Here is a 23317-nt window from a genome sequence, read left to right as displayed (position 1 = left end):
TTCTTTAAAAATGACCTCTAGCTCTGTAGGGTGGCAGCATCATCTCGACCTTCTGTTTCCCGGGCAGCAATTGCAAGGAAGAGCAGTGTTGTTGAAATGAATTTTCATGTTTACCTTGGATACTTTCCTTCTTGAAAGTGCTCTCACCATCTTGCACCCCTACATCCAGAGCAGCAGCATTCACAACAGCCAAAGGGTGGAAGCAGCCCAAGTGTCCATTGACGGGTGGATGGATGAGCAGTGGTCTATCTATGGAATGGAATATTACTCAGCCTTAAAAAGAAAGGAAATTCTGACACATGCTACAATGTGGATGCTAAGTGAAATAAGCCGGACACAAAATCACCAATATTGTGTGATTCCACGCATCTGAGCTTCCTGGAGTCATCAGATTAATAGAAACAGACAGTAGGATGGTGGTTCCAAGGGGCTGGGTCCGGGGGGAGTCAGTGTTTAATAGGGACAGTGTTTCGGTTTGGGAAGATGAAAACAAATTCTCGAGATGGATGGTGAGGATGGGTGCACAACAATGCGAGTGGACTTAATGCCCCTGAACTATACGCTTAAAAATGGTTAAAATGATGAGTTTTATGTTATGTATATTTCACCACACTTTTTAAAAACTGTCATTAAAAAATGTACTGTCTTTGTTGGGACACAGAAATCTGAGCCTTGGTGGGTCCCAGCCTTGTCACAGGTACAGAGACTAAAGGTGCTTTAGAAAAACTCCACACCAATGGAAACAGAGGAGAAGGTCTCATATTTTTAGGTAAAAACTCTGAAGTGGCACAGAAAGTGGTGAGACATTAGTATCCAGACTTGTTGGTCTCCCGGTGGGGCTGATGTGCCTTCCGGTGCATGATCCAGTCTGTTTGGGAAAATGCTCACACGACAAGGCTTTTCACACCCTCCGTTCAGGGTCTGCTTCACGTCCTAGAGATTGATCCAAACCCCAGGAGAAGAGCTGTTTCCTCCGTGGCCACCATACAGACACATTTGGCCTTTTGTTAAACGGTATAAATAAACAAATCCCAAATGTTTCACAGCCACACCCCTCCCACCCCCACCCAGTAAATACTGTAAGTCCAAGAAGAGAGGCACTTGGGGGAGATTCAAACTCTCGAATAGCCCACTAGGACGAGGGCCAGGCAAATATTGGACTTCCCCTTCTCTAGTCAGAGATACCAGGATGGGGACCAGACAGTCCCCTGGAGCCACGCAGGAATTAAAATGGCAGCATGGTTTGTCTGGCTCCTGGACAGCTCGGTGGATACGTGTGTTGTTGGCGTTGATTTCCCATTCTTTCTCTGGGGCTCAGGGGTGGGAGGTGGTAATGGCTCAGCAGTGAGATGTGGTCATTGTCTGGTGCCAGGCCGTTTAGCACAGCCACTGCAGCTGGGGGCTATGTTAGCCTGGACTTCTTGCTCAGAAAACTCGGCACAAAGTTTAAATCCCCCTGTGAAGCAGCCCCCCTCAGTGTTTGCACCTCTGTGTCAGGAAAGTTAGCTGAAACTGTGAAATAAGGCAAAGATTGGGTAGCACGTCCTTTCCCAGTCGTGTGGGAGCGGGCACTGCAGGGTTATCAGGGGCTCTAGCTGTGCATCTAACACAGCAGTCTTATCCTCCGTGCCTGTAAACACCTGCTTCTCAAACACTTTCTGGACTGGTTTTGACATCTTGCTGCTTCCCTCTTGAGTAAGATCTAGGACTGGTGTTTAGTTTATATTTCCACCAGAGCTGTGACTTCTTTGTGAATTATGCTTTGGTGACTGCAAGTGTGGCTTTGCAGCGGAGCAACGTTCTGTTTGAGGCTGGAAGGCTGCATCCTTTTCCCTGAGGCTTTTCCCTCTGGAGTTGTGTATAGTATAATGTCATCTTTGGGAAGGACACACACCCTCTGATTTGAACTGGACCCTGGTTGACAGTTCCATGATTCCCTTGCCCCTGACACCCTGAAATGAAATGTCTGAAATGAAAGTGACATTCTACCTTGAAATGAGGAAGGCAGAAAATCTACCACACAATTAACTGAAAAGAAAGAGTAGGTAGAAAAGGAGAAAGACAAGACATCGCAGCAAGAAGACGTTTGTGCTGGGAGGTTCCGCTTGGCTCCCTGAGACCGAAGCCTGACCCTGTGGAGGCTGGCAGGTGGAGCGAGTGGGCTCAGGATGTGGGTCTCCAGCCCTCCCACTCCCCTCCTGCCCTGAAAGCCGCTGCCTTCCTGCAGGAGCCTGAGGGGAGTAGACCAGAGCGGCCTCAGGAAGCAGAACCCCAGCCTCTGCCCACTGGCCGGACTGTTGCCTGAGGACGCCTGGGAGGGGGCTGCTCTGAACAAGGCCATTGTGCCAGTGAGGAAGAACAGGGTGGAGGGTGTGCCTGGTCCCCCTGTTTTTACAGCAGATTTTAGGAAACCTTTAAGGAACAGAAAATACCCAGCTGCCTAAGCCCTTGCAGAGCACAGAAAAGGAGGGAAGGCTGAGCTGAGGTCAGGAAAACCCTGTGATAAAAGTGGATCGAGCCAGCACAAAGGAGAAATTTACTCATCTGCTTGTGAACCTAGAGGAAGCTATCCTAAATAAGATACTGCAAACTGACTCCATCTGTGTCATAAGAGAGTGAGCCACGGGTGGCCACAGGCAGTCCTGGAATAAGGTGATGCTCCCCTCAGGAAATGCCTATCAGCTTACAGCTTATACACCGAAGCAGAAGACATCCCTGTGGATAGTCATCCAGCCTATTAGACAGACAGACAAAAAGCGGTAACAACAAAATCTCGATAGAGCACCATTTATTGAAAGGCCCGTCTTTGTCTCAGTGGTTTGAGATGACAGCTTTTTTATGTCCCAGATTTGCATTTGAACTTGGATCTTTTCTGCACGTGCTATTCTGGTGCCTTGACTGACTCATCTATTCATGGGCCAGGACCAAACTGTTCTAGTTATGGAGGCTTGATGGTATATTTTATGTTGAGTAAGACAGTCCTCCCTCCTAGGTTTTTTCCAGTGTTTTGTAGCTGTTAATACATGTGTACTTCCCATATTTAGTATCAATTTGCTGGCTCCATAAAAAGTGTGATATAGACAATGTTGCAATCCATTGATAAATCCACTTAGGAAAAATGGCCATCTTTGTGACGCTGAGTCATCCTGTCCAAGGACAAAGGTTGTCTTTCCATTTGTTCAAATATAATTTTGTGTCTCTTCAGATGTTTTAAAGTTTTCTTCATATAGATTTTGCACATTTCTTGTTAGGTTTATTTATAAGTACTGGGCCTTCTCTGATGTGTTTGTCAGTGGGGTTTTATCCACCATTATATCCTCTAATTTGGTCATTTTTCTAGTATGTAAAGATTACTGAATACCTGTAATTTAATTTTACATGCTGCCTCCTTACTGAATTCTTTTATTTGAGTTATTTTATCATTGCTTCTCTAGAGTTTTCCAGATATACCACGGTGTCACCTGCAAAGAGCGTTTTACCTCTTTCTCAATTCTCATGGCTCTGTCGATTTCTGATTTCTCTCATCTGATTCCAACAGTTCATACCTTCAATACTACAGCACAGGAGTCAGCAAACTTTTTCTTTAAAGGGCCAGATGGTAAATATTTTAAGATTTGCAGGCCATGCCATCTCCATCACAGCTACTCATCTCTGCCGTTGTCATGCAAAAGTGGCCGTAGATGATGAGTAAATGAAAGGGTGTGGCTGTGTTCCAGTAAAATTTTAATTACAAAACCAAGCAGCAGGCCGTATTTGGGGGCCATAGTGTACACATCCCTGGAATGGGAGATTGTAGGCATCTTTGCCTTGCTTCCTGATCTTACTGGAAACACCTCGAATGTTTCCCCATTAAGTAAATTGCTACCTTAGGAATAAGACACACACATGTTATCATGTTAAAAATGTATCCACAGGGGCTGGCCCCGTGGCCAAGTGGTTAAGTTCACACACTGCACTTCAGCAGCCCAGGGTTTGTCAGTTTGGATCCTGGGTGTGGACCTACACACCATTCATCAGGCCAAGCTGTGGTGGCGTCCCACATAGAAGAACTAGAAGGACCTACAACTAGGATAGACAACTATGTAACAGGAGCTTTGGGGAGGGGAAAAAAGAGGAAGATTGGCAACAGATGTTAGCTCAGAGCCAATCTCCCCCCACCCGCACAGAAAAACGAGCTGCAAAGAAATCTTAAATTAAAAAAAAAGGTATCCACAATTCCTATTTTCTTGAGTGTTTTTATCAGGAATGAGTGTTGAATTTTGTTGAGAGCGTTTTTGCCATCTATGGAGATAATCATAGATGTTTGTCCTTAGATTTATAAATGTGGTGTATTATATTAATGAATTTCCTAATGTCAAGCCAACCTTGCATTCCTGGAATGAATCCACTTGGTCATGATGTATTCATTTCTTAATGTGAAATTAGAGTCAGTTTGCCAATATTTGATTTAGCACATTTGCATCAATAGTCAAAGGTTTGTAATTTTATTTTTTCTTGTACTTTCCTTATCAGAGTTATGTGTCAATGTTATACTTCTTAAAAAGAATTAGAAATTTTCCTTCACTGTCTATGTTCTAGGACAATTTATGGGGCATTGGTGTTATCTGATCTTTAAAGATTTGGTAGAATTTCAATTTAAAACCATGTGGGCCTGGTGCATTTTCCTGGGGTTGTTACTTGATAACTTTCTCTATTTCTTCTGCAGAAATTGATCTTTTAAGGTTTTTATCTCTAGTGGTCAATTCTGGTAAATTATATTTTCCTGAAAAAAATATACTTGATTGAGGTTTTCAAATTTATTTGAATATAGGTATTTCTACCACTTTTATTTAATTAGTTCCCCTCTGCCACCCCAGGGAGCCACTTTCTGGTATTTATCAGTATAGATTAGCGTGGCCTGCTGTTGGATTTCATATAAAAAGATGCATAGGGACGTACTTTTGTGTCTGGTTTCCTTTACTTGACACAATGTTTTCGAGATTCATCTGTGTTTTTGCATGATCTGTAGTGTGTTCTTTTTCGTTGTGTAATAGTGTTCCATGTGTGATTATGCTGCGGTGTGCATCCTCCGGTTGAAGGACGTTTGGGGTATTTCCAGTTTTTGACCATTATGAGTAAAGCCACTAGGAGCATTCTTGTTCAAGTATTTTTTGTGAACACACCCATTTCACTTGGATAATTGCTAAGAGCAGAGTTTCTGGGTCGTGGTGCAGATGCGTGTTACTTTTATAATGAGCTGCAGAAGTTTCCAGAGTCATTGCAGCATGTTACGTTCTCACCAGTCGTGCTTCTCGTCCTCACCAACGGTCACTGTCGTCAAGTCCTTTCGACTGTGGCCATCCTAGTTTGTGAAATGGTATCTTAATGTGGTTTTAATTCACATTTCCCTGTGACTAATGATGTTGGACACATTTTCACGTGGATACTAGGCATTCCTCACTCTTTTGTAAAGTATCTGTTTGAACCTTTTGCCTAGTTTTAAAAATTGGATTGTTCATATTTTTATTGTTGATTTGTAAAAGTTCTTTATATATTCTGGATAAAGTCCTTTGTCAATGTACTGTGAATATGTTTTTTCCTCAGTCTGTGGCTTGTCTCTTTATTAATTAACTAATTTATGTTTTGTGAGGAAGATTGGCCCTGAGTTAACATCTGTGCTAGTTTTCCTCCATTTTTGACGTAGGATGCTGCCATAGCGTGGCTTGACAAGCACTAGGTCTGTACCAGGGATCTGAACCTTCAAACCCTGGGCTGCTGAAGCACAGTGCATGAACTTACCCGCTCTGCCACCAGGCCAGCCCCATTGTCTTTAGTTTTTAATGATGTCTTTAGTCCAATTTATTAAGTTTTTTTGCTAAGGGTTAGTGTTTTTATAACCTATCCAAATCTGCCTACTGCAAACTCACGAAGATCTTTTCCTGTGTCTTCTTCTGGAAACTTTATGATTCTGGGGGTTTTGTGTTTAGGTCTAAGAGATCTCTTGAATTGATCTTTGTAGTGGAATGAAATGGGAGTCAGGCTTCATTTTCTCTGTACAGATAACCAGCTGTCCCAGACACACTGGTTTAACAGACCTTCCTTTCCCTCTGGGATTGGCCTGGCGCCTTCATTGAAGGTCAGTTTGTCTGTCCTTATGCCAGCACCACGCTGTCTAGATGCCACAGCTTTGTGGTAAGTCAGGAAGTCAGTTAGTACGAGACCCACAATCTCATTCTTCTTTAACATGATTGCTTTGGCAAGTCTGTGCCATTTGCAATTCCATATAAATTTTAGAATCAGCTTGACAATTTCTACAAAAAGAAAAGAACCCACCTGTGACTATGGTTGGGATTACATTATATCTACAGATTAATTTAGGGAGATTGAATCTTTCAATCCAGGGACGTTGCTTATCTCTTAGCTTATCAAGGTCTTCTCTCCACACTGTTTCATAGTTTTCAGTGTGTAGGTCTTGCACATCTTTTATTAGATTTATTCCTGGATATTTTATGTTTTTTGATCTGGGTCTGGAGTTTTCTTTGTGGGAAAGTTTTGATTACAAATTTAATTTGTTTAATAGATATTTATTTAGATTTTATAGTTCTTCTTATATCACTTTTGTTAGTGTTTTTCAATGACTTTTTCCATTTCATTTACATTGTTAAATTCTTGAATATCATTCTTAATGTTTCCTTATCCTTTTAATGTCTGTAGGATCTGTAATGATGTATTCTTTTAAATTCCTGGTGTCAGTGATTTGTATTTTTATTGATCAATCTTTCTAGGGGTTTATCAATTTTATTACTCTTTTCAAAGAACCAAATTTTGACTTTGTTGATGATTTTTATTATTTGACTGCTTTAAACAATTTTCATTGATTTTTCACTCACTTTTACTTTTCCTCCCTCTACTTACATTGGATTTAATTGGCTCTTCTTTCTCTAGTTTCTTGAGGAGGGTTAAACATATTTTTCCTTTTAAAATAGTCATTTTAAGCACGCTGGGACTTGGTGTTGCCTTTTCTGCTTGTTTGTAATTTGAAGTGTATCAGGTGTCTCTGTTCTCATTTTAATGAGGGCCTGGATTTGCATTGTTTGACTTGTTCTTGTTGTGCTCCGTCATTTTTCAGAAGTGTGGGGATTTGGATTTCAGTGACTGCTGTTATCCTGTGCTTCCTGGAAATCATCAATATCAGCAGTTTAAAAGCTCTTAGAAACTGATATTTATAAATGCTAATAGAAAAATTAGCACATGCATGGGAAGTTTACCAGAGAAGAAATACAGGTTACCAATGAATGTCTGAAATGTTTTCAATCTCATTAATAATCAAAGAAGTGAAAATTATAATAATGGTAAAATAATTTATCACTTTTCAAATTGGCAAAGATTTAAAAGAAAAAAAGGAAAGGAAAAGGCACCCAGCATGGCCAGGAATTAAGGGAAATGAAATTATGGTAGATGCCGATAGCCACAGACTTTACGGAGGCTCACTCGAGGTCTCTAAATGTCGATGGTCTGAACGTTAAAAATTGAGATATTTATGCACTCCACTGTCCGGTGCCTCAGCCTCCCGGACCTCCAGCTCCTGGCCGCGTAGAGTCATAGCTGTTCCTGCCTCGTGGACTCGATGTGGAGTTGAAGGAGACGTTCCACATAGGGCGCCTGACACTCAGGAAGACCTCCTAGTATGTGCTGCCACTTTCTCTGTCATGATGAAGAAGAAGATGACAGACGGTAGAATGCCCACTGGCCATGTGGTCAAGTGGCTGTGGTGCTTTGCGCATCTTCACTGGTGATGATCCGGAGAAGCCACTGCAGGGTGGGGCCAGGGGTCTTGCCTTTCAGGTGAAGGAAGACTCTCTCTCACACACAACACAGCTACGTGTGTTACTTTTCTCCACACACAAGTCCCACGATAATTATGGCTAGAGCTGAGATTTAATAATCATAAAAATATTGTGAAGACACATTAATACATTTAAAATCCAGATGAAATGGATGCATTACTAGAAAATATTTTAAGATGCCCTAGTCGATCTAAGAAAAAAGTTAAAAACTTGAATAATAACAACCATTAAACAAACTGATGTGATAGCAAAATCTACCTGTTTTCACTTCCTGTCTCCCCACAATGTGCCCTAACTGGATGATTAGAGCTGAGGAGAACCAAACATTCAAGGAACGCAGCACCCTCGTCTTAAATAAGTGGGTCCAGAAAATGAAAGAAGAGGGCAAGGAGTCTGACTCATTTTTTGGTGATTAGGTGTACTTCACACCAAAATAAAGAGAGAAGCTTATAGGCTGGCTTTCCTTAAATACAGATGACTGTCTCCTCAGTAAAATGAACCAATTCCAAGAGCATATAAGAGAATTATGATCAGATAAGGTTGACTGCATATACGAAAAATGATTCATCATCAGAAAATCCATCAGTTTTCACCACACTAACAGACTGAAGAAAACGTCTGTGACTATTTCAGTAGATACAGAAATAGCACTTGATGCCTTTCAACGTTTTTTCATGATAAAAACTCTTAGAAAAACCAAAATAGAAGAAAGTGCATGAAGGGGGAAATCCACATGGGTGAAATAAAAGTTCCTGTTTTGTTTCAGTACTGATGGTATCTTGTCATGATGATGTCTATATTTTATAAAACATAAATTTGAAATAAGCATTAGGAGAACCCAAGTCTGAGGCTTGCAGACCATGACCCAGTTCTCAGGTCACCCGCCAACTTGGGTCTGTTTCAAAAGTGTCATAAATAAATCAGAAGTGGGAGTTTCTGAGGTTATGAATACAGACTACAAAGCAGGAGAAATGGTTGAAAACTCAAGCAAATCAATGCTTGCACTTTTTCATTTTGAAAAATTGTGATTTCACTAGTGTGCCTAGGAGCCAACTCAACTTTTTGTCTCTTCCAGTCCCTCCATGGCTTCGCTCTGGTCGTGAGCGCGGAAGGCATGATATTCTACGCATCAGCAACCATCATGGACTATCTGGGCTTCCACCAGGTAAACGCAGCCTTTGATCTGCTGCACGTTAGCTTCTGTCACCTTGTAAACACGTATTGTCTTCGAGGTTTGAAACATCTCTAAAATCAAGCTTTTCTTATCACGGAGCTTTTATCAGACAAAGATTCCACACCCAGCTGTGACTGGGGCTCGGAGTCACAGCGAGAGGCCCAGGTGTCCTGAGAGTGAGGGCAGCGACTGTGCTGGCTGTGGCACGGCCTGGCGCTCCACACGTGGTACATGGCCGATTGGCACTGGGGGTGGACCTCTCCTCACCCTCAGTGTCGATTCTTCAGCCCCAGACGCATGGTACATTCGGGACAGTGTGTGTTCTGGAAATGCCCTTCTTCGCATGCAGGTAATTCGCTGGGAGTGCTGCCCCAGGCCAGCCCAGGTCGGGTGATTCTAGACGTTGAGGCGGAGGCAGAGGTTGGGGCCCATCTCACCCTGGGATCCTAGAAGGGCGGCTCCTCCAAGAAAAGGTGTGAAAGTCCCACCCAGGGCCCGGGAGAGGAGACGGGCTTCTCTGCCGGCTCTGGGAAGGAGAAGACTCCTGTGAGAAACACAGAGCTTGAGTCTGAAACCCAGATCTGAGTTTGCCAACTGCAGACTGCAGCCTCCTGAGCCTGGAGTTTAAACTGGTCGTGGACGATGAGGTCGCTGGGGCATGTGACCCTTAGCTGCACCACCACAAGCCACCCCATGGAAGTATCCACTCTGAAGAGGAGCTCACAACACAAAGTTACAGACACACAGGAAGCCTAAGCCCTAACAGAGTGCGCTCTCCCTGAAGAATCTGAGACCCTCAACAGGCGGATTTGAGAAAGAACAAAATAGCACTCTGAGAAAGAAGAAAACTGTGTGTCAGTCAGGGTCCCGTCTGGAGGCAGAAACTGTGCAGTGCTTTGAACAGTTTAATATAAAGAATTAATCTAAGTTTAGTATAAAGAATTGTTAACTAGTAACGTGGGATTAACAATAAAGGGGTGCAGACTTAGCGGGGGAGGCAGTGCCGGTGGGACTGAGGCTGGGCGCCCAGCAGGGAGCACGTTTTGGAGACCCCCACCCGACATTGGCACAAGTAGTGTCATGCTGGCCAGGAGGAAACCACCCCTGGGGACGTTGGCGAGACTGGGGGAGGTCACTGGGAGCTGCCCCTGATGCGGCCGACACTCGAGGGGACTCACCTGCTGCCTGCAGGGCCCCGGGACCTTTGCTGGCAGAGGGGAACTGTTCGCAGGACCTGGGGTCAGAGCCAAGCGATGAAAGGGGGTTTGGATCCGAGAGGCAACACATGGAGTTTATAATGAAAACCAAGGGGTGCCCGGAAGCGACGGTGGTGGAAGCCCAGACTGAAGTACATGGATCCTGATGCGTTGTGGACATTCTAGTCTGCTTCCGGCCCCTGAGGCTGGCGAAGCCTCTGATCTAATTTCCATGAAAACCACCTTTTTTTTTGAGGAAGATTGTCCCTGAGCTAGCATCTGTGCCCACCTTCCTCTATTCTGTATGTGGGATGCCGCTACAGCACGGCTGCCAATGAGCAGTGTAGGTCTGTGCCCAGGAACTGAACCCGGGCTGCCAGAGTGGAGCATGCAGGCTCAGCCACTAGGCCATGGGGCTGGCCCCACTGAAAACCATCATTTTGAATCGTTTCCAAAACTGAAGTAGCTGTCACTCTGCAGGTGATTCTGAGAAGCACTTCCTCTGACACCCACCTCTAAGTTTACTTTCCTACCCGTGAACCCAAGGGCAGGATGACTGCCACACCCTGTCCTGACCAGGCTTCTTTCCTGTCACTGGCCCTGGGACAGTCCTTTGGCCATCCACCGTACCCAAAGCATCTAGCTACAGCTGATCACCTGGCCTGAGTTGGCACCTGCAGCCATTGAGGTGTGGCCCTGGTGGAGGACCCCACGGGATGGGGCCAGCGACGGTGAGTGAATCGAGTGGTGGGTGTGACCTCCACAGAGCCTCGCCCCAGGGCTGCCGCCTCAGACTACACAGTCCAGCCTCGGCTCTGTCTCAGCAGTTAGGTGACCGCGCTGAGCCTCATTTTCCTTCACTGATGGGACAACAGAAGTGTCCGCCTCCGAAGCTGCTGCTGGGACGTTGTGGGTCCCTGAACGTGCAGAGCGTTTGGGAGGGTGTTGCGCCTGTGACACATCTCTACCACCAGGCTGTCTCAGGGGTGGCTGCCCAAGGCATTTCTCCCCTTGGCTGCTCCTGACAGCATGTGAGGCCAGGAGCTCTGCCACCGTGTCCGACTCCTGAAGATGCCGGGTCTTGGGAGAATGGGAATGAGTCATCATCCCTAAGACCCTGCTGGTGGACAGCACCAGGATGCGGACACCATGCGACCCCAGCCCCTAAATGGTGAAGCTTTGGCTTCCTCTCCTTGGTGGTGCGTGCGGGGCCTGAATCTAAAACATGCAGTTTGGTCTGCCTTCACGTGCTCAGAATTTCTTTTAGTTTCAGTCACTGTGTCTTGAGTTGCCCAATGAGTTCTCCAGACAGTCCCAGGGCTGTCTGCTGTAACTCAGAGGTCTCACCGCAGGGTTTGGCTTCAGTGGTCAGTGCAGGTGCCCTGCAGAGCAACTTTGAGTCCAGGTCTGAACTTGCTAATTGGGCTTTTGTTTTCTTGGAATTTGGTTATTTCCCTCCAAGTGGTAGAAGTAAAATAAAGTTTTGCCTTTTATTATAAGGAAATTGTTCCCAAATGAAATTAAATCAGACATTGCCACTGGTTTATGCAAAATATTTCATGGAGATATTAGAGCAGCTCTGTGCTGCTCTGGCTTCTTGTGCAGAGGCTTCACAGAAGGTCAGGAGCCCGCTGTTTCCCTGTGACCACAGTGAACCACAGCGTGACTACTGTCATCGTCTGCAAGCCCAGTGCTCCTTGCGATGAATAGATGGGCTATAGGTGTGTATTGTAGTTGTCACTGACATTTATTGATTCAAGAGTCATCCTTTCTCTCAAAGGTGAGCATCTCAGGGAGTTGTCCTGTGTTGGGGCAGTTGTGAATCCCACGGGTCAGGCAGCAGGTGCATGCTCTGCACGGGGGGCCCGTAGCTGCTGGGTCGAGCAGCTTGTTAAACTTGGTAATGCTGCTGTCTGAACTCCATAAATGATGGTGTAGAGCTAAAATAAAGATTGGCTTTACTTGATGGACGCCGTGTTTGCTTTTGAAGTGTTTGAGGAATTGTTATATTATTCTCTCCCCTCCTTCTCGAATTTTTCCCACTATTTATTTCTCTTGACCTTGCTCTGCAGGAATCAGACTCTAGGAGGTTAAGAAAGACTGAGGGCGGTCATACGGGCCACACTAATTATTACACTCCAGAACTTTGTTTCTTCAACCTGAAAAATATTCACATTTAATACATCTCCAAGTTTGCCTTAGTCAGAAGTGCTTTTCGAGGTGTTTTTTTTTTTTTCTTTGAGGAAGATCAGTCCTGAGCTAACTGCTGCCAATCCTCCTCTTTTTTCTGAGGAAGGCTGGCCCTGAGCTAACATCTGTGCCCATCTTCCTCCACTGTATACGTGGGATGCCTCCCATGGCTTTTTGCCAAGCAGTGCCATGTCCGCACCCGGGATCCGAACCGGCGAACCCTCGGCCGCCGAGAAGAGGAACAGGCGAACTTAACTTAACCGCTGCACCACCGGGCCGGCCCCGCTTTTACAGTTTTTATTGCCCCCTCCAGGCTCGTCTGTCTCTTGTTCTGGTTAAGCCGCAGACGCGCACCATGCATACTAACCCCACGCGTCCCTTTCGTTAATTGACGAAGGTGTATGGGGATGATGGACAGGGCGACCAGGGAAGCCTGTTGGCCACTCACCACCCTCCGGGGCTCGGCAACGCCTGGGTCACCTGTTAACGCTCGCGAGAGAAGGATGTGAGTCAGGGTGCCTGTTCATTAGTTTACTGTGAGAACTATGACTCCCCAGTGCTCAGAGTCAGCACAGTCTTTTCCTTTGGTCAAAACCGTTGAGGGGAAAATGCCGTCTACAACAGGATGGAAACACCCCGGATTCTCAGTAACGCATTCAACCGGTGATATGCCAGAACTCCACAGAGAAAATATAAAACATTATTCAAAGAAACGAAAGAAGATTCAGATAAATTGAAGGATAGGCCCTATTCATGGATTGGAGGACTCAATATTATTATTATAAAGATGTCAGATCAAGCTACAGAATTAATGATATTACCATGAAAACTGAGCAGCTTCTCGATGGAAATTGACAAGTGAATTGAGAATGCAGAGTAAGCCGGTCGGGGGAGCCGGGGAGCAGGAGTGATGGTTACTAGGGGACTTAGGGTTCCAGAGACAAGGCTTCCTGTGAAACTAGCAGTTACAACGTGGTGGGATCACTGCAAGGGTGGACCGCAGACCCAGGAGACAACTGGATTCAGGGCAGACGCACACGCATAGATGTGGAGTGTGTGGTTCAGCTGGCCCTGCTGGACTGGGGGCTGTGGGGTCTTTCAGGAAATGCCGCAGGGCAGAACAGATCCACGTGGGAGGAAATGAAGCTTGACTCTTACCTTATGCCATGCAGTAGCTATGAGGTGGACGGTAGAAGTTTCTAGATGATAACAGGGCAGAGTTAGGAGAACTATGAGGAAAGATTTCTTAGACAGGACAAAAACCTCATCCACATGGAAGGATTGAAGAATCAGACTGTGTTAGACCCACTAAGAGAGCAGAGAGGCCAGCCAGGGAGGGAGGATGTTCGCAACGGGTACACCCAATAAAGCGCTCATGTCCAGAACAGAGAAGGAACACTGACAGATTGGCAAAAATATCACTGGAAATTTGTGAAAAATCACAAATAGGCCACAGATGCACACACACGACATGTACGTGCACACTCACTTGCATTTAAATACCAATAAATATCTGAGAAGATGCTCAATTTTATTAGTCTTCATGATGTGCAAATTAAAACCATAGTAAGAAACCACAACACATCCCCACAGTGGCTCAATTGAAAAAAGCTGAAAATGCCAAAGGTTGGCCAGAACGAGAAGCAACTGGAAATTTTGTACACAGCCACAGCAGGTGTGTGTATTCGCACACAACTTTGGAAAACTGATGTTATCTTCTAAAGCTGAATCTCTGCGACCCCATGACCCAGAAATTCCACTCCTGGGTGTGTACGCACAGAAGTGCACTCAGAGACACAGTGGCAGCCTTTGTAACGGGCTCAGATGGGAGACGCCCAGACAGCTATGAGCAGTAGAGTGGGCTGATCAGTCATGGGACATTCACAATGAAATACCATCAACAACAGGAGTGGAAGGCCGCCACACACGCAATGTGAGTGTCACCGTTGTGATGCTGAGCAGAGGAGACAGACACCAGAGAGCACAGCGCTGCATTCAGGTGCAGAACCAGCCTGCACCACCACCACCTCTAGGGAGGAGGTGGGGAAGGGGCTCTGAGATGCTGTGGTGTCCTGGTTCCTGACTGGGTGGTGTTCACATGGGGAAATCGTCAGGCTGTGTGTGTAGGACTTGGGCACTTTTCAGCCTACACATTATGCCTGAATCACGAAAGTTTATTAAGAAAGCATTGCTATGGGAAGTGCACTGTGATCGTAGAGTTGCCAGGTAAGACGGGAGCCACCAGGTGAGGCAAGAGCTGCCTGCCCGGTGAGATGAGAACCATCAGGTGAGAGAAGAACCACCAGCTGAGGTGAGAACCACCAGGTGAGGCGGAGCCGGTGGGTCTTGGGCTGGAAGGAAGGCCTGATACGTTCACTTGCACTGCGAGCTGGTCTCTGCCCGTTGGCCCCACGTGCACATCCAGAGACCCTGGCCCTGGACAACATTGACCAAGGGCAACAACCCCTGCTGACCTGTGTCCACTCCTCTCGGTGAAGACATGTCTCCTTGGGCTGTGGGCACACAGGTGATGAGAGTCTGCCCTTGGAGCTGTGGTGGCATCCCTGCTCTACCTTCCTGAGGCTGCATCTTGTTTGACCCTCAGGGATCCCAAGGGGCCTTAGCCACAGAGTTACGGGCAACAATGAGGGTGGATCTCACCCACTCTGGGCCAGTTTACTGGTTACCTTCTTGAAAGATAGCCCTATTTCCAAAGTCTTGATTCTTCAGGAATTTCCCTCTACTAAGTTATTGTAATGATCCGGTTGGGAAATGATGGGAACTAGAAAGGTTTCAAGGAGAAGCCTTCGGTTCTGGAGAAGTGGCCGACCACCTGGCGGGTTCGTCAAGTGTTCTCAGGCTGGGCTCCCTGCGGGTCGTGAGTAGCACTCTTCAGTAGAGGAGGTCGCGGGGAGGGGTGCAGGGCCTCCTCATTCATCAACACACTGAGGACGGTTTTTACCGACAGTAACCACAGTTGTGTTCCACTGAAGCTGGTCTCTGTAGCCCGTGGGTGTGGCTCTGTGCCCCAGACTCAGCTTTCCAGTGTGGACCTGGTGCCATGAGCATCGGCCTTGGCATTTGGGACCTGAACAGGTGGGAGGAAGAGGACCAGAGAGAGGGCTGTGGACTGGTGAGTCCTTGCAGCATCCTGGAGGGGCACTGGCCAGGCCAGAGGTGCTTGGGAGAAGGAAGTCATTGGCCAGGGGCACTGGCCAGGCTCTCGCCTCATTGGGGACTCTCGTCTCACCTGGTGGCTGCCACCTCACCTCAGAGGGGTGCCTTTCCAGTGAACTGTGATTCAAGTATAACGCGGGGGCTGACACACAACTTGACGAATTCTCTGAGTCGTGGAGGGTCGTCAGTTTGGAGATGTTTGGAGAAGAAGTATCTTGGCCCCAGAAGGCGTTTGGTGTCTGAGCCGCCTGCACTGCCCGAGGGCTCTGCCTGCCGGGTGGGTGGAAGGTCAGGCACCAGCAGCATGACCGGCTCTGCACCTCGTGCGTTGGACACCTGGTGTTCCAGGCTGCGTGGACATCCTCCCAGGAGGGAGTGTCTCGAGGCCACACTCCTGTCCTTCCACAGACCTTCTCTCCTTGGCTGTGGCTTGCTTTTGACAGATGGATGAGACACTTTGTGGTTATTGATCACTGGAATAAAATGTGAAAATTCACTTAGAGCTGAAATGACTTTTGCAATGTTTCAGACGGACGTGATGCACCAAAACATCTACGACTACATCCACGTGGATGACCGTCAGGACTTCTGCCGGCAGCTGCACTGGGCCATGGACCCTCCCCAGGTGGTGTGTGGGCAGCCGCTGCGCTCGGAGACAGGTGGGTCCAACTGAGGCGTGGCACTTTGTGTGACTGCATGGTGCTTTCTCTTCCTCCCTTCCTTTCACACTGAGTGCAGTGACGACCCATCCTCATGGACCTCCTCCCACATGCCCCCGCCGTCTCCAGTGCGCCCCTACGCGCCTCCCTGGCTGCTTCTCTGCTCTGTGAGGCGTGAGACCACCTCGCCAAGAAGCAGCAATACTTGTCTCTTGGTTTGCAAACTGCCCCCCAAGACGCACATCTTCCAGGAAATTCCTTTGGCTCTGTTAGATTTATGTGAAAAAAGCCCCAAAAGATTGTTGTCTGTTCAGAGACGTTGCCCGTTCTGGGCAAGACTGCCTGCAAAGCACCCCCAGACACGCTCCACAGGCGCAGCTCCATGGGGGATGGGAGTGCGAGGGGACAGGACATCGGGCTGTGAGGGGATGGGGTGCTGTCCACGGGCGTCCCTTGCAGGAAGAGTCGATCCTCTCACATGTCTCCCCAGAAGTTGTAAACAAGTCAAAAAAGTTTACAGCATAGCCTCACACAACAGCACGACTTACCCCTAAAGTTGAGTGAAAAAAGAAACCCCTGGTGCCGACACAGCAGCGTTTTATAAAACTCAAACCAGCAACACTAAACAACTGATCCATCATCATACATGAACTCTCCTAAAAGGACGTTTTTAAGGGCAAAGGACAGTGAAGACAAATGGTCTCTGCGGGGGTGGAGGAGAGGCGGGGGGCAGGGAGAAACGCCAGCTGTGTGCCCGTGGGCATGTGGCACGGGCGTGTGTTGTGTGTGTGTGATGTGCTCACCGCTTGCTGTTACACGTACGACACACTTATCAGAGTGTCTTTATGGTTTCTCTCCGTCTCGCCTCCCGGCCACATGGCTGCCTGTGCCCACCTGGGCAGGAGAGGACGCCGTCCTGGGAAGGCTGCTCAGGGCCCAGGAGGGGGGTGCCGGTTCGCCCACAGAGTACTCGGCCTTCCTGACCCGCTGCTTCGTCTGCCGCGTGCGCTGCCTGCTGGACAGCACCTCGGGCTTCCTGGTGAGTGAGTGGGTCGGGCGGGGGATCCCTGACGTCTGGGATGTGTTCCTGCACTCCGCCTGGTGCAGAAGGAATACAGGGACCAGGGAGGGCTAGGAGGCGCTCACCTCGTCCTTGTACAGCAGGGCTGAGCGGGACGAGAGGACAGCGGAATGTGAGGTCTGGGATGGACAGATGACAGGACAAGACGACATAGTTAAAATCTGCAGTAGTTTATACTGTGGTGGGTTATTCACATTCAGTTGTACCTTTAGAACCTATTCCTGGTGCACCCCACATCCTGCACATGGAGCCCACCCAGGACTGAGGATCAGGAGAGCCTCAGATCTGAGAATATGTCTCTGCCAGGCGTTTTGGTTTTAATCTCTTCTCTTGCAAATAGATACCTGGGGTTTCCAGTCTCTTGTTTGGCCATTTCCTCTCCCAGCGCCTCACTGAAAGGGAGGAGGGGAAGGAGGAGCCATCCTCCTCAGTACAACAAAACAGAGCCCCCAGCCCACCTCAGCCCTCCGCCCACCTTGCAGACCCCAATGCCTGTATCCTTCTCCAGAACCTCTGCCACCCCCCTCCCCAGCCTGTTCGCAGAGTCTCCTGGGTTACAGCTCTCCCAGCAGCCCCTATGCCCCCATCCTTGTGGCAGTAATGCAACACCTGACCCTCTGGCCCCAGGACTCTTGGGCCTTTGGGCTCAGCTTCTGGCCCATCATGGATGTGTGTAGAGATGCCCCACTCCCACGACCACCACTCACTCCTCCCCAGCCCCACCTAGGCTGTGGGCCCCTGGCGGTCTGTCTCATCCACCTTGACTTTGGGGTCCTCTGAGGGTCCATCACCCCCACTCCACTTTGGGGCCTTCTGGGGGGTCCATCTCCCCACCTGGGCTGTGGGTCCCCTGGAGGGACGAACCCCTGATGTTTGGTGTTTGGCAGGAAATTGTAAAACAAAGCACTGAGTAGAGGAAACAAACAAAAGAAATTAGTTTGAAAAGTGTCCGTCTTATTTCACTGCACACGCATGAAAGGGCTCTGGCACCCAAGATGAGTGTGCTGAGAACAGGCCAGTGTGTAATGCAACATTTGCACAACTCCTGGGCTCTTCCCAGCTCTACCCCGTGGCTGTGTGAAAGCCACCCTGTCCCCACAGTCTGCACAAGATGCACGACAGCCCAGTGTTAGAATTTCAGGGTCTTGGAGGTCTGGTTGGCATTAGGTTAGTAGCTTGAAATCAGCCATGGTGGGAATGTTTACACCAAAGAAATTGGTAAACACTGGAAGTGAGGGCTTTTGTCTCTGGAGAGTTGGATCTTAAACATATCCCAGTACACCACTGCTTTGAATCCACCACACCAAGCTGGTGACTGGGTGCTTTGTGAGTGTTTCTTCGTTCAATAAATCCAGAGACAAATGGAGAGATGGACAGATGGATGGGTAGGTGGATGGAAGGATAGATGGATGGACAGATGGATGGATGGATAGTGGATGGAGGGATGGATGGGAGGAGGGAGGGATGGATGGATGGGAGGATGGAGGGATAGATGGATGGATGGGAGGATGGATGGATGGGAGGATGGAGGGATGGATGGAGGGATGGATGGAGGGATGAAGAGATGGATGGATGGGAGGATAGATCGATAGATGGATGGAGGGATGGATGGATGGATGGAGGGATGGATGGAGGGATGGAGAGATGGACAGCAGGATAAATGGATGGATGGAGGGGCGGATGGTTAGGAGGATAGATGGCTGGGAGCATGAATGGACAGATGGATGGATGGGATTAGGATATGGAGAGAGTGGGGTCACGTTGTGGAGTCATTCTTCCTTGAAGACACTTAGTAACTAACTCAGTTAGGGTTAGCTTTTCCATTGCAGAGAGATCTTTTATCTTCTTTTATCACAAACTCCTAAGTTGCTTGCTGGCTTTTTAACTCTTGCTAGATATTCTAAACAAAATCAGGTTGTGTGTTAAGTCTTATGATCATGAATGAAGGGATGATGACTTGGAAATGGAGGGTTAAAGCTGGAACCATCCTCAGAGGTTATCTACTCCAGCAAATCCTCCCCGGGGGCTGGCTGATGGCTCTGCCACAGGTCAGTGACAGCCCTGGTTGACGTACATTCACGCCTACTGTGGAAGGGTCAGCTCACACACCCACACACCCGTGAGTGCCCACATGAGAACATGCTTGTCAGTTAAACAATATTACACAGACTCCAGAGGAGCCCGGGAATGATTCTGAAGGCCTGGGAGAGTACATGTCCCAAGGAGGCGAAGTATGGAAGAAGTGTTCGTTCGTGTCTCCTTAGAGACTCAGGATAAGACTCTGCTTCTATCCCTGAGAATTCGAGTTTCCTGTCCTTTGACAGTGTTGCTAATTCGCTCTGTGAACCTGCTTTCATTTCTGTCTTTAAAATACCAGACGATGCAGTTTCAAGGAAAACTGCAATTCCTGTTTGGACAGAAAAGGAAGGCACCCTCGGGGACCGTCCTGCCCCCACGACTCTCCCTCTTCTGCATCGTGGTACCTGTGCTCCTGCCTTCCGTGGCAGAGATGAAAATGAAGAGTGCGTTTTTGAGGGCGAAGCACAGGGTGGACATCTCAGCAACAATGGACACAAAGTGAGTAAGGGCCCCCTGGGCAGCTGCACTCACCACGGGTTCTTGAAACAGAGCGTCTCGACACTGAGCATTTCTGTCTATTCCACAAGCAATAAAATGAGAAGCTTGGTGTTGTAAAGCTGGTACATTATGTAGGAAACAACTATTAGAAGGAAGAAATGCTTCTAAACTAATATTTGTGAAGTGTGGCACCAAACACCGCCTGCAGCGCTTGTTCCTAAATCCTCCAGTTACGGTCTCAAAGTGAGCGCCCTGAGCCCATGTCCACTGTGGGGGATGCGAGTCCAGGGGCCGCAGCCTCTTCTCTTTGCTGTCCCACCCTCACACACAGCACTCACCACTGGGACAAAGGCCAGAGACGGACGTCCCCAGATGGCGGGGACCCAGCACGGCTGCCCCACTGCCCATGCAGAGTACCCTCAGCTTTTCGGTAGTGGGTCATCTTGCACTGAGTTTCCTGGGTGACTCATGTCTGTGGTTTCTTGGCATGGTCAGATCTGTGTTGCACAAATCAGTCTCTTGGGAACGATTTAAGATGTTGTGCGTATGTAAACCATGTTTTCCAACTGTGTGGAAAGACACCTTGTGAGTGAGACCCGGGGAGAAGGGAGGTGGGGAGGCCTGAGATGTGACTTTTGTCTCCCCCAGTGGAATGTGCAAGACGCCTTCCCCACATGGGTCACAGGTGCAGGCTGTCAAAAGACCCCTGAGTCCCCGAGCCACTTTTCTGTCCCTTAGTGACTGTCCCCACAGTGGAGCTCAGCCGAGCCAGCAGCTGTAGAGGAGCATCCCCACTGGGCCCTGCCTCCAGCTCATGGGCTCCAGGGGGCCTCAGCCAAGACCCAACAGGGCTTGAAACAGAGAGCTCAGAGCAGCACAGCTTTCCAGCTATACCAGCAGAGTCCCCTCCGAGGGCCAGGGGGCACTCTCCAAGAGGGAGCCTTCTCAGCACTGTCCTTCTCACTCCTTCTGCCCCAAGTGCCTGTCGGGTGTCCCCCCCAGCCACCTGTGACCCACAGTAGGCTTCCTTCACTCACAGAGTGCAGTCACATGAGTTTGCATCATGCCTTTTGACGCAGGGCATCTCGGCTCGCCCAGGGAACGCGAAGGCCTGGCATCTCCTTTGGGAACGCCTGTCCCCCTCTCCTGCCTCCTGCTTGCCAGGAAAGCCTCCACCAGTGCTGCCTCCTGGGTTACTGCCTTGTTGGGCCCTTTCAGGAGGCGAGCGCACAACGCACCCCTTTCTGCCCTCCCTGACCTGGGAATGTCTGGGCTTTGGGCTCCCTGTGCCTCCTCCAGGGCGGTGCCATCTGCCTAAACCACCATCAGATGGGATGGGGGTCTGAGCGCAGAGCGGGAGCTGGGCCGAGCCAGCCTGCCCCTTTGTCTGTGACAGCCCCAGCCTCCGGTCTTGACTGTGGGTTTTAGATCTGGGACTCAACAGGATCCCACATACTTGCTTCCCCTCCCTCTGCCTGTCCCTTCAGTTCAGTGTAGGTGCTTCTGTGTTCTCACTCGCACCATCAGTGGGAACATCACGTCCACCAGGACCCACTTCTTAGCCCTGAGTTCTGTGGAAGGGTCCTGGTTACACACCTGCTGACAGCCTGATACCCCAAATGGGGGCCTGTCCATAAGGAATATGAGGGCTCTGTGACCTAGTCTAGGGAATTCCTGCGCACCTTGTACACGGTGACACTGGGAGGGGAGGAAGGGCCCCAGTCTTCTCTCTGCAGTCCCCAGAGGCCACCTGCAGGCCCCTCCTGTCTGGTGGGTGTGAGTGTCCATTCCTCTTCAGTGGCCACGATTCACTGTTGATGTCCTCAAGCTGACCATTCAGACAATTAGAAAACCTGACAACAGCCGCTTCTATACTGTGCTCTGGGTTCTTGAGATGCTTGCTCCTGTTTCTGCTCCTGATGACATGGTTGCCTCAGGTCTGCAGGTGGAGCCGCTGCCTTGGTGGCATAGGCACCCCCCCCCCTCCCCACTGACAGTCTCGCCGTGTGCAGGGAGGGAGGCCCAGGCTGTCCTCTGGGTGCCCTGACCAGGCTAGCGTGCTAGGACAGCAGTTTTCTGGAGCATTTTAAAATTAAATATATATGCCTCATTTTTAAAAATATAAAATGTCATAAAATATAAGGGAGGGAAAGCAGAATACTCAAGGGAAAAAACTATAAAAACAAGAGAGAAAGCAAGTGATCAATGTGAAGGTGTGCAGAGCGAGGAGGTCATTGCGCGGGGCCAGCCCACTCCTGCAGAGTTCACTGTGACGTCAGCTGCCTGCCGGGCGAGCCCTCCGCACCTGGGTCTCGCCACCGGGACTCACGCCCTCATCCCCTGAAACACTCTCCATCTGCATTTACTGTCGCAGAGTTTTCTGTATTTTTAAGCTGTTTTGGCTTAATAATTGTAATTGAAACTCACAGGAGGAGATTTCTCTTTTCTGTATTGTTTCCAGCTCTACAAACAAGGTAGAGGAACACGCTCCCCTCCCATCTCTTTTCTGAGGGGTCCTGCTGCCCCCTGGTGCCCGTTCGGGAAAGTGCAGGCTGGCTGCACAGGTGCTCAGGCGTGGGGGCCGCAGGTGTGGGTTCTGGGTCACCCTACTCCTCTGTAGGCAGATCTGCCCACCTGGGATGGCTGGCGAGGACCAGTGCAGCAAGGGATGTGAAGCTGGCACGTGTAATGAGAGCTCAGTCAGTGCAGACATACTGTCCAGAGTGGTACTGAAACTCAGAGGGGAAGACAAAGCCCCAGCAGAGAATGCTGGCTCCCACCCAACATTTTGAGAAAGGAGCAAATCACTTCTCTCAGCTTCCTAGTTTTTTTTTGGAATTACCTCCTGCTCTGAGCCGGATTCATAAGCCAACTTTGAGCACATACGTGGCCTTCACCTCTGAGCTTGGAGATGGCGTAAGAGGCAAACCCAGAGAAGATGCCCTGAGAGGCTGCTCTAGAAGGCCCACGGTCATCCCTCAGACACGTCCTCCACAACTTTTCCTGAAGGGATGTGGGGACGTGTCTTTCACTTCTAACTGTTCACAGAATATGTATGTGTGAACCTTCCTACTCGCTAAAATTTATGTGTGTTCTAACATCAACACCCAGGGGCTGTTGCAGCCAATCCTAGACATTCACGTCATGGCAAAAATTTGAGCCACTGGATGGATGCTCATGTTCCCAGCTGAGGGCGACGCGCCATCCTCTTGTCTCAGTTCTGTCTCTGTTCTTGCCACGCTTCTCTCATCTCTAGTCTCCCGTCTCTGTTCTTGACTCTAATCTCTCCTCTCTGTTCTCAGTCTCTGTTCTCTTATCTCTGTTCTCTTGTCTCTGTTCTCATCTCTGTTTCATCTCTGTTCTCATCTCTAGTTGCTCCTCTCTGTTCTTTCGTCTCTGTTCTCTCATCTCTAATCTCTTATCCCCATTCTCTCCTC

General features: G+C 48.7%; 1 protein-coding gene across 3 annotated transcripts in view; it reads left to right on the top strand.

Annotated features, from left to right (window-relative positions):
* AHRR (aryl hydrocarbon receptor repressor) overlaps positions 1-23317 on the top strand; it is an 84642-nt gene that overhangs the window by 56893 nt on the left and 4432 nt on the right. For all 3 annotated transcript variants that reach the window (XM_046670885.1, XM_046670886.1, XM_046670887.1), the window contains 4 exons: positions 8902-8991; positions 16093-16222; positions 17125-17261; positions 19681-19880. In XM_046670885.1, the coding sequence (XP_046526841.1) occupies positions 8902-8991; positions 16093-16222; positions 17125-17261; positions 19681-19880 (557 nt within the window). The remainder of the gene's footprint in view (positions 1-8901; positions 8992-16092; positions 16223-17124; positions 17262-19680; positions 19881-23317) is intronic.

The sequence above is a fragment of the Equus quagga genome, chromosome 9 (genome assembly GCF_021613505.1).
Source record: "Equus quagga isolate Etosha38 chromosome 9, UCLA_HA_Equagga_1.0, whole genome shotgun sequence".
In the NCBI taxonomy this organism is placed as follows: Eukaryota; Metazoa; Chordata; class Mammalia; order Perissodactyla; family Equidae; genus Equus; species Equus quagga.
The sequence above is the reverse complement of the archived record's forward strand: the minus strand, read 5'-3'. Positions and strand labels throughout refer to the sequence as shown.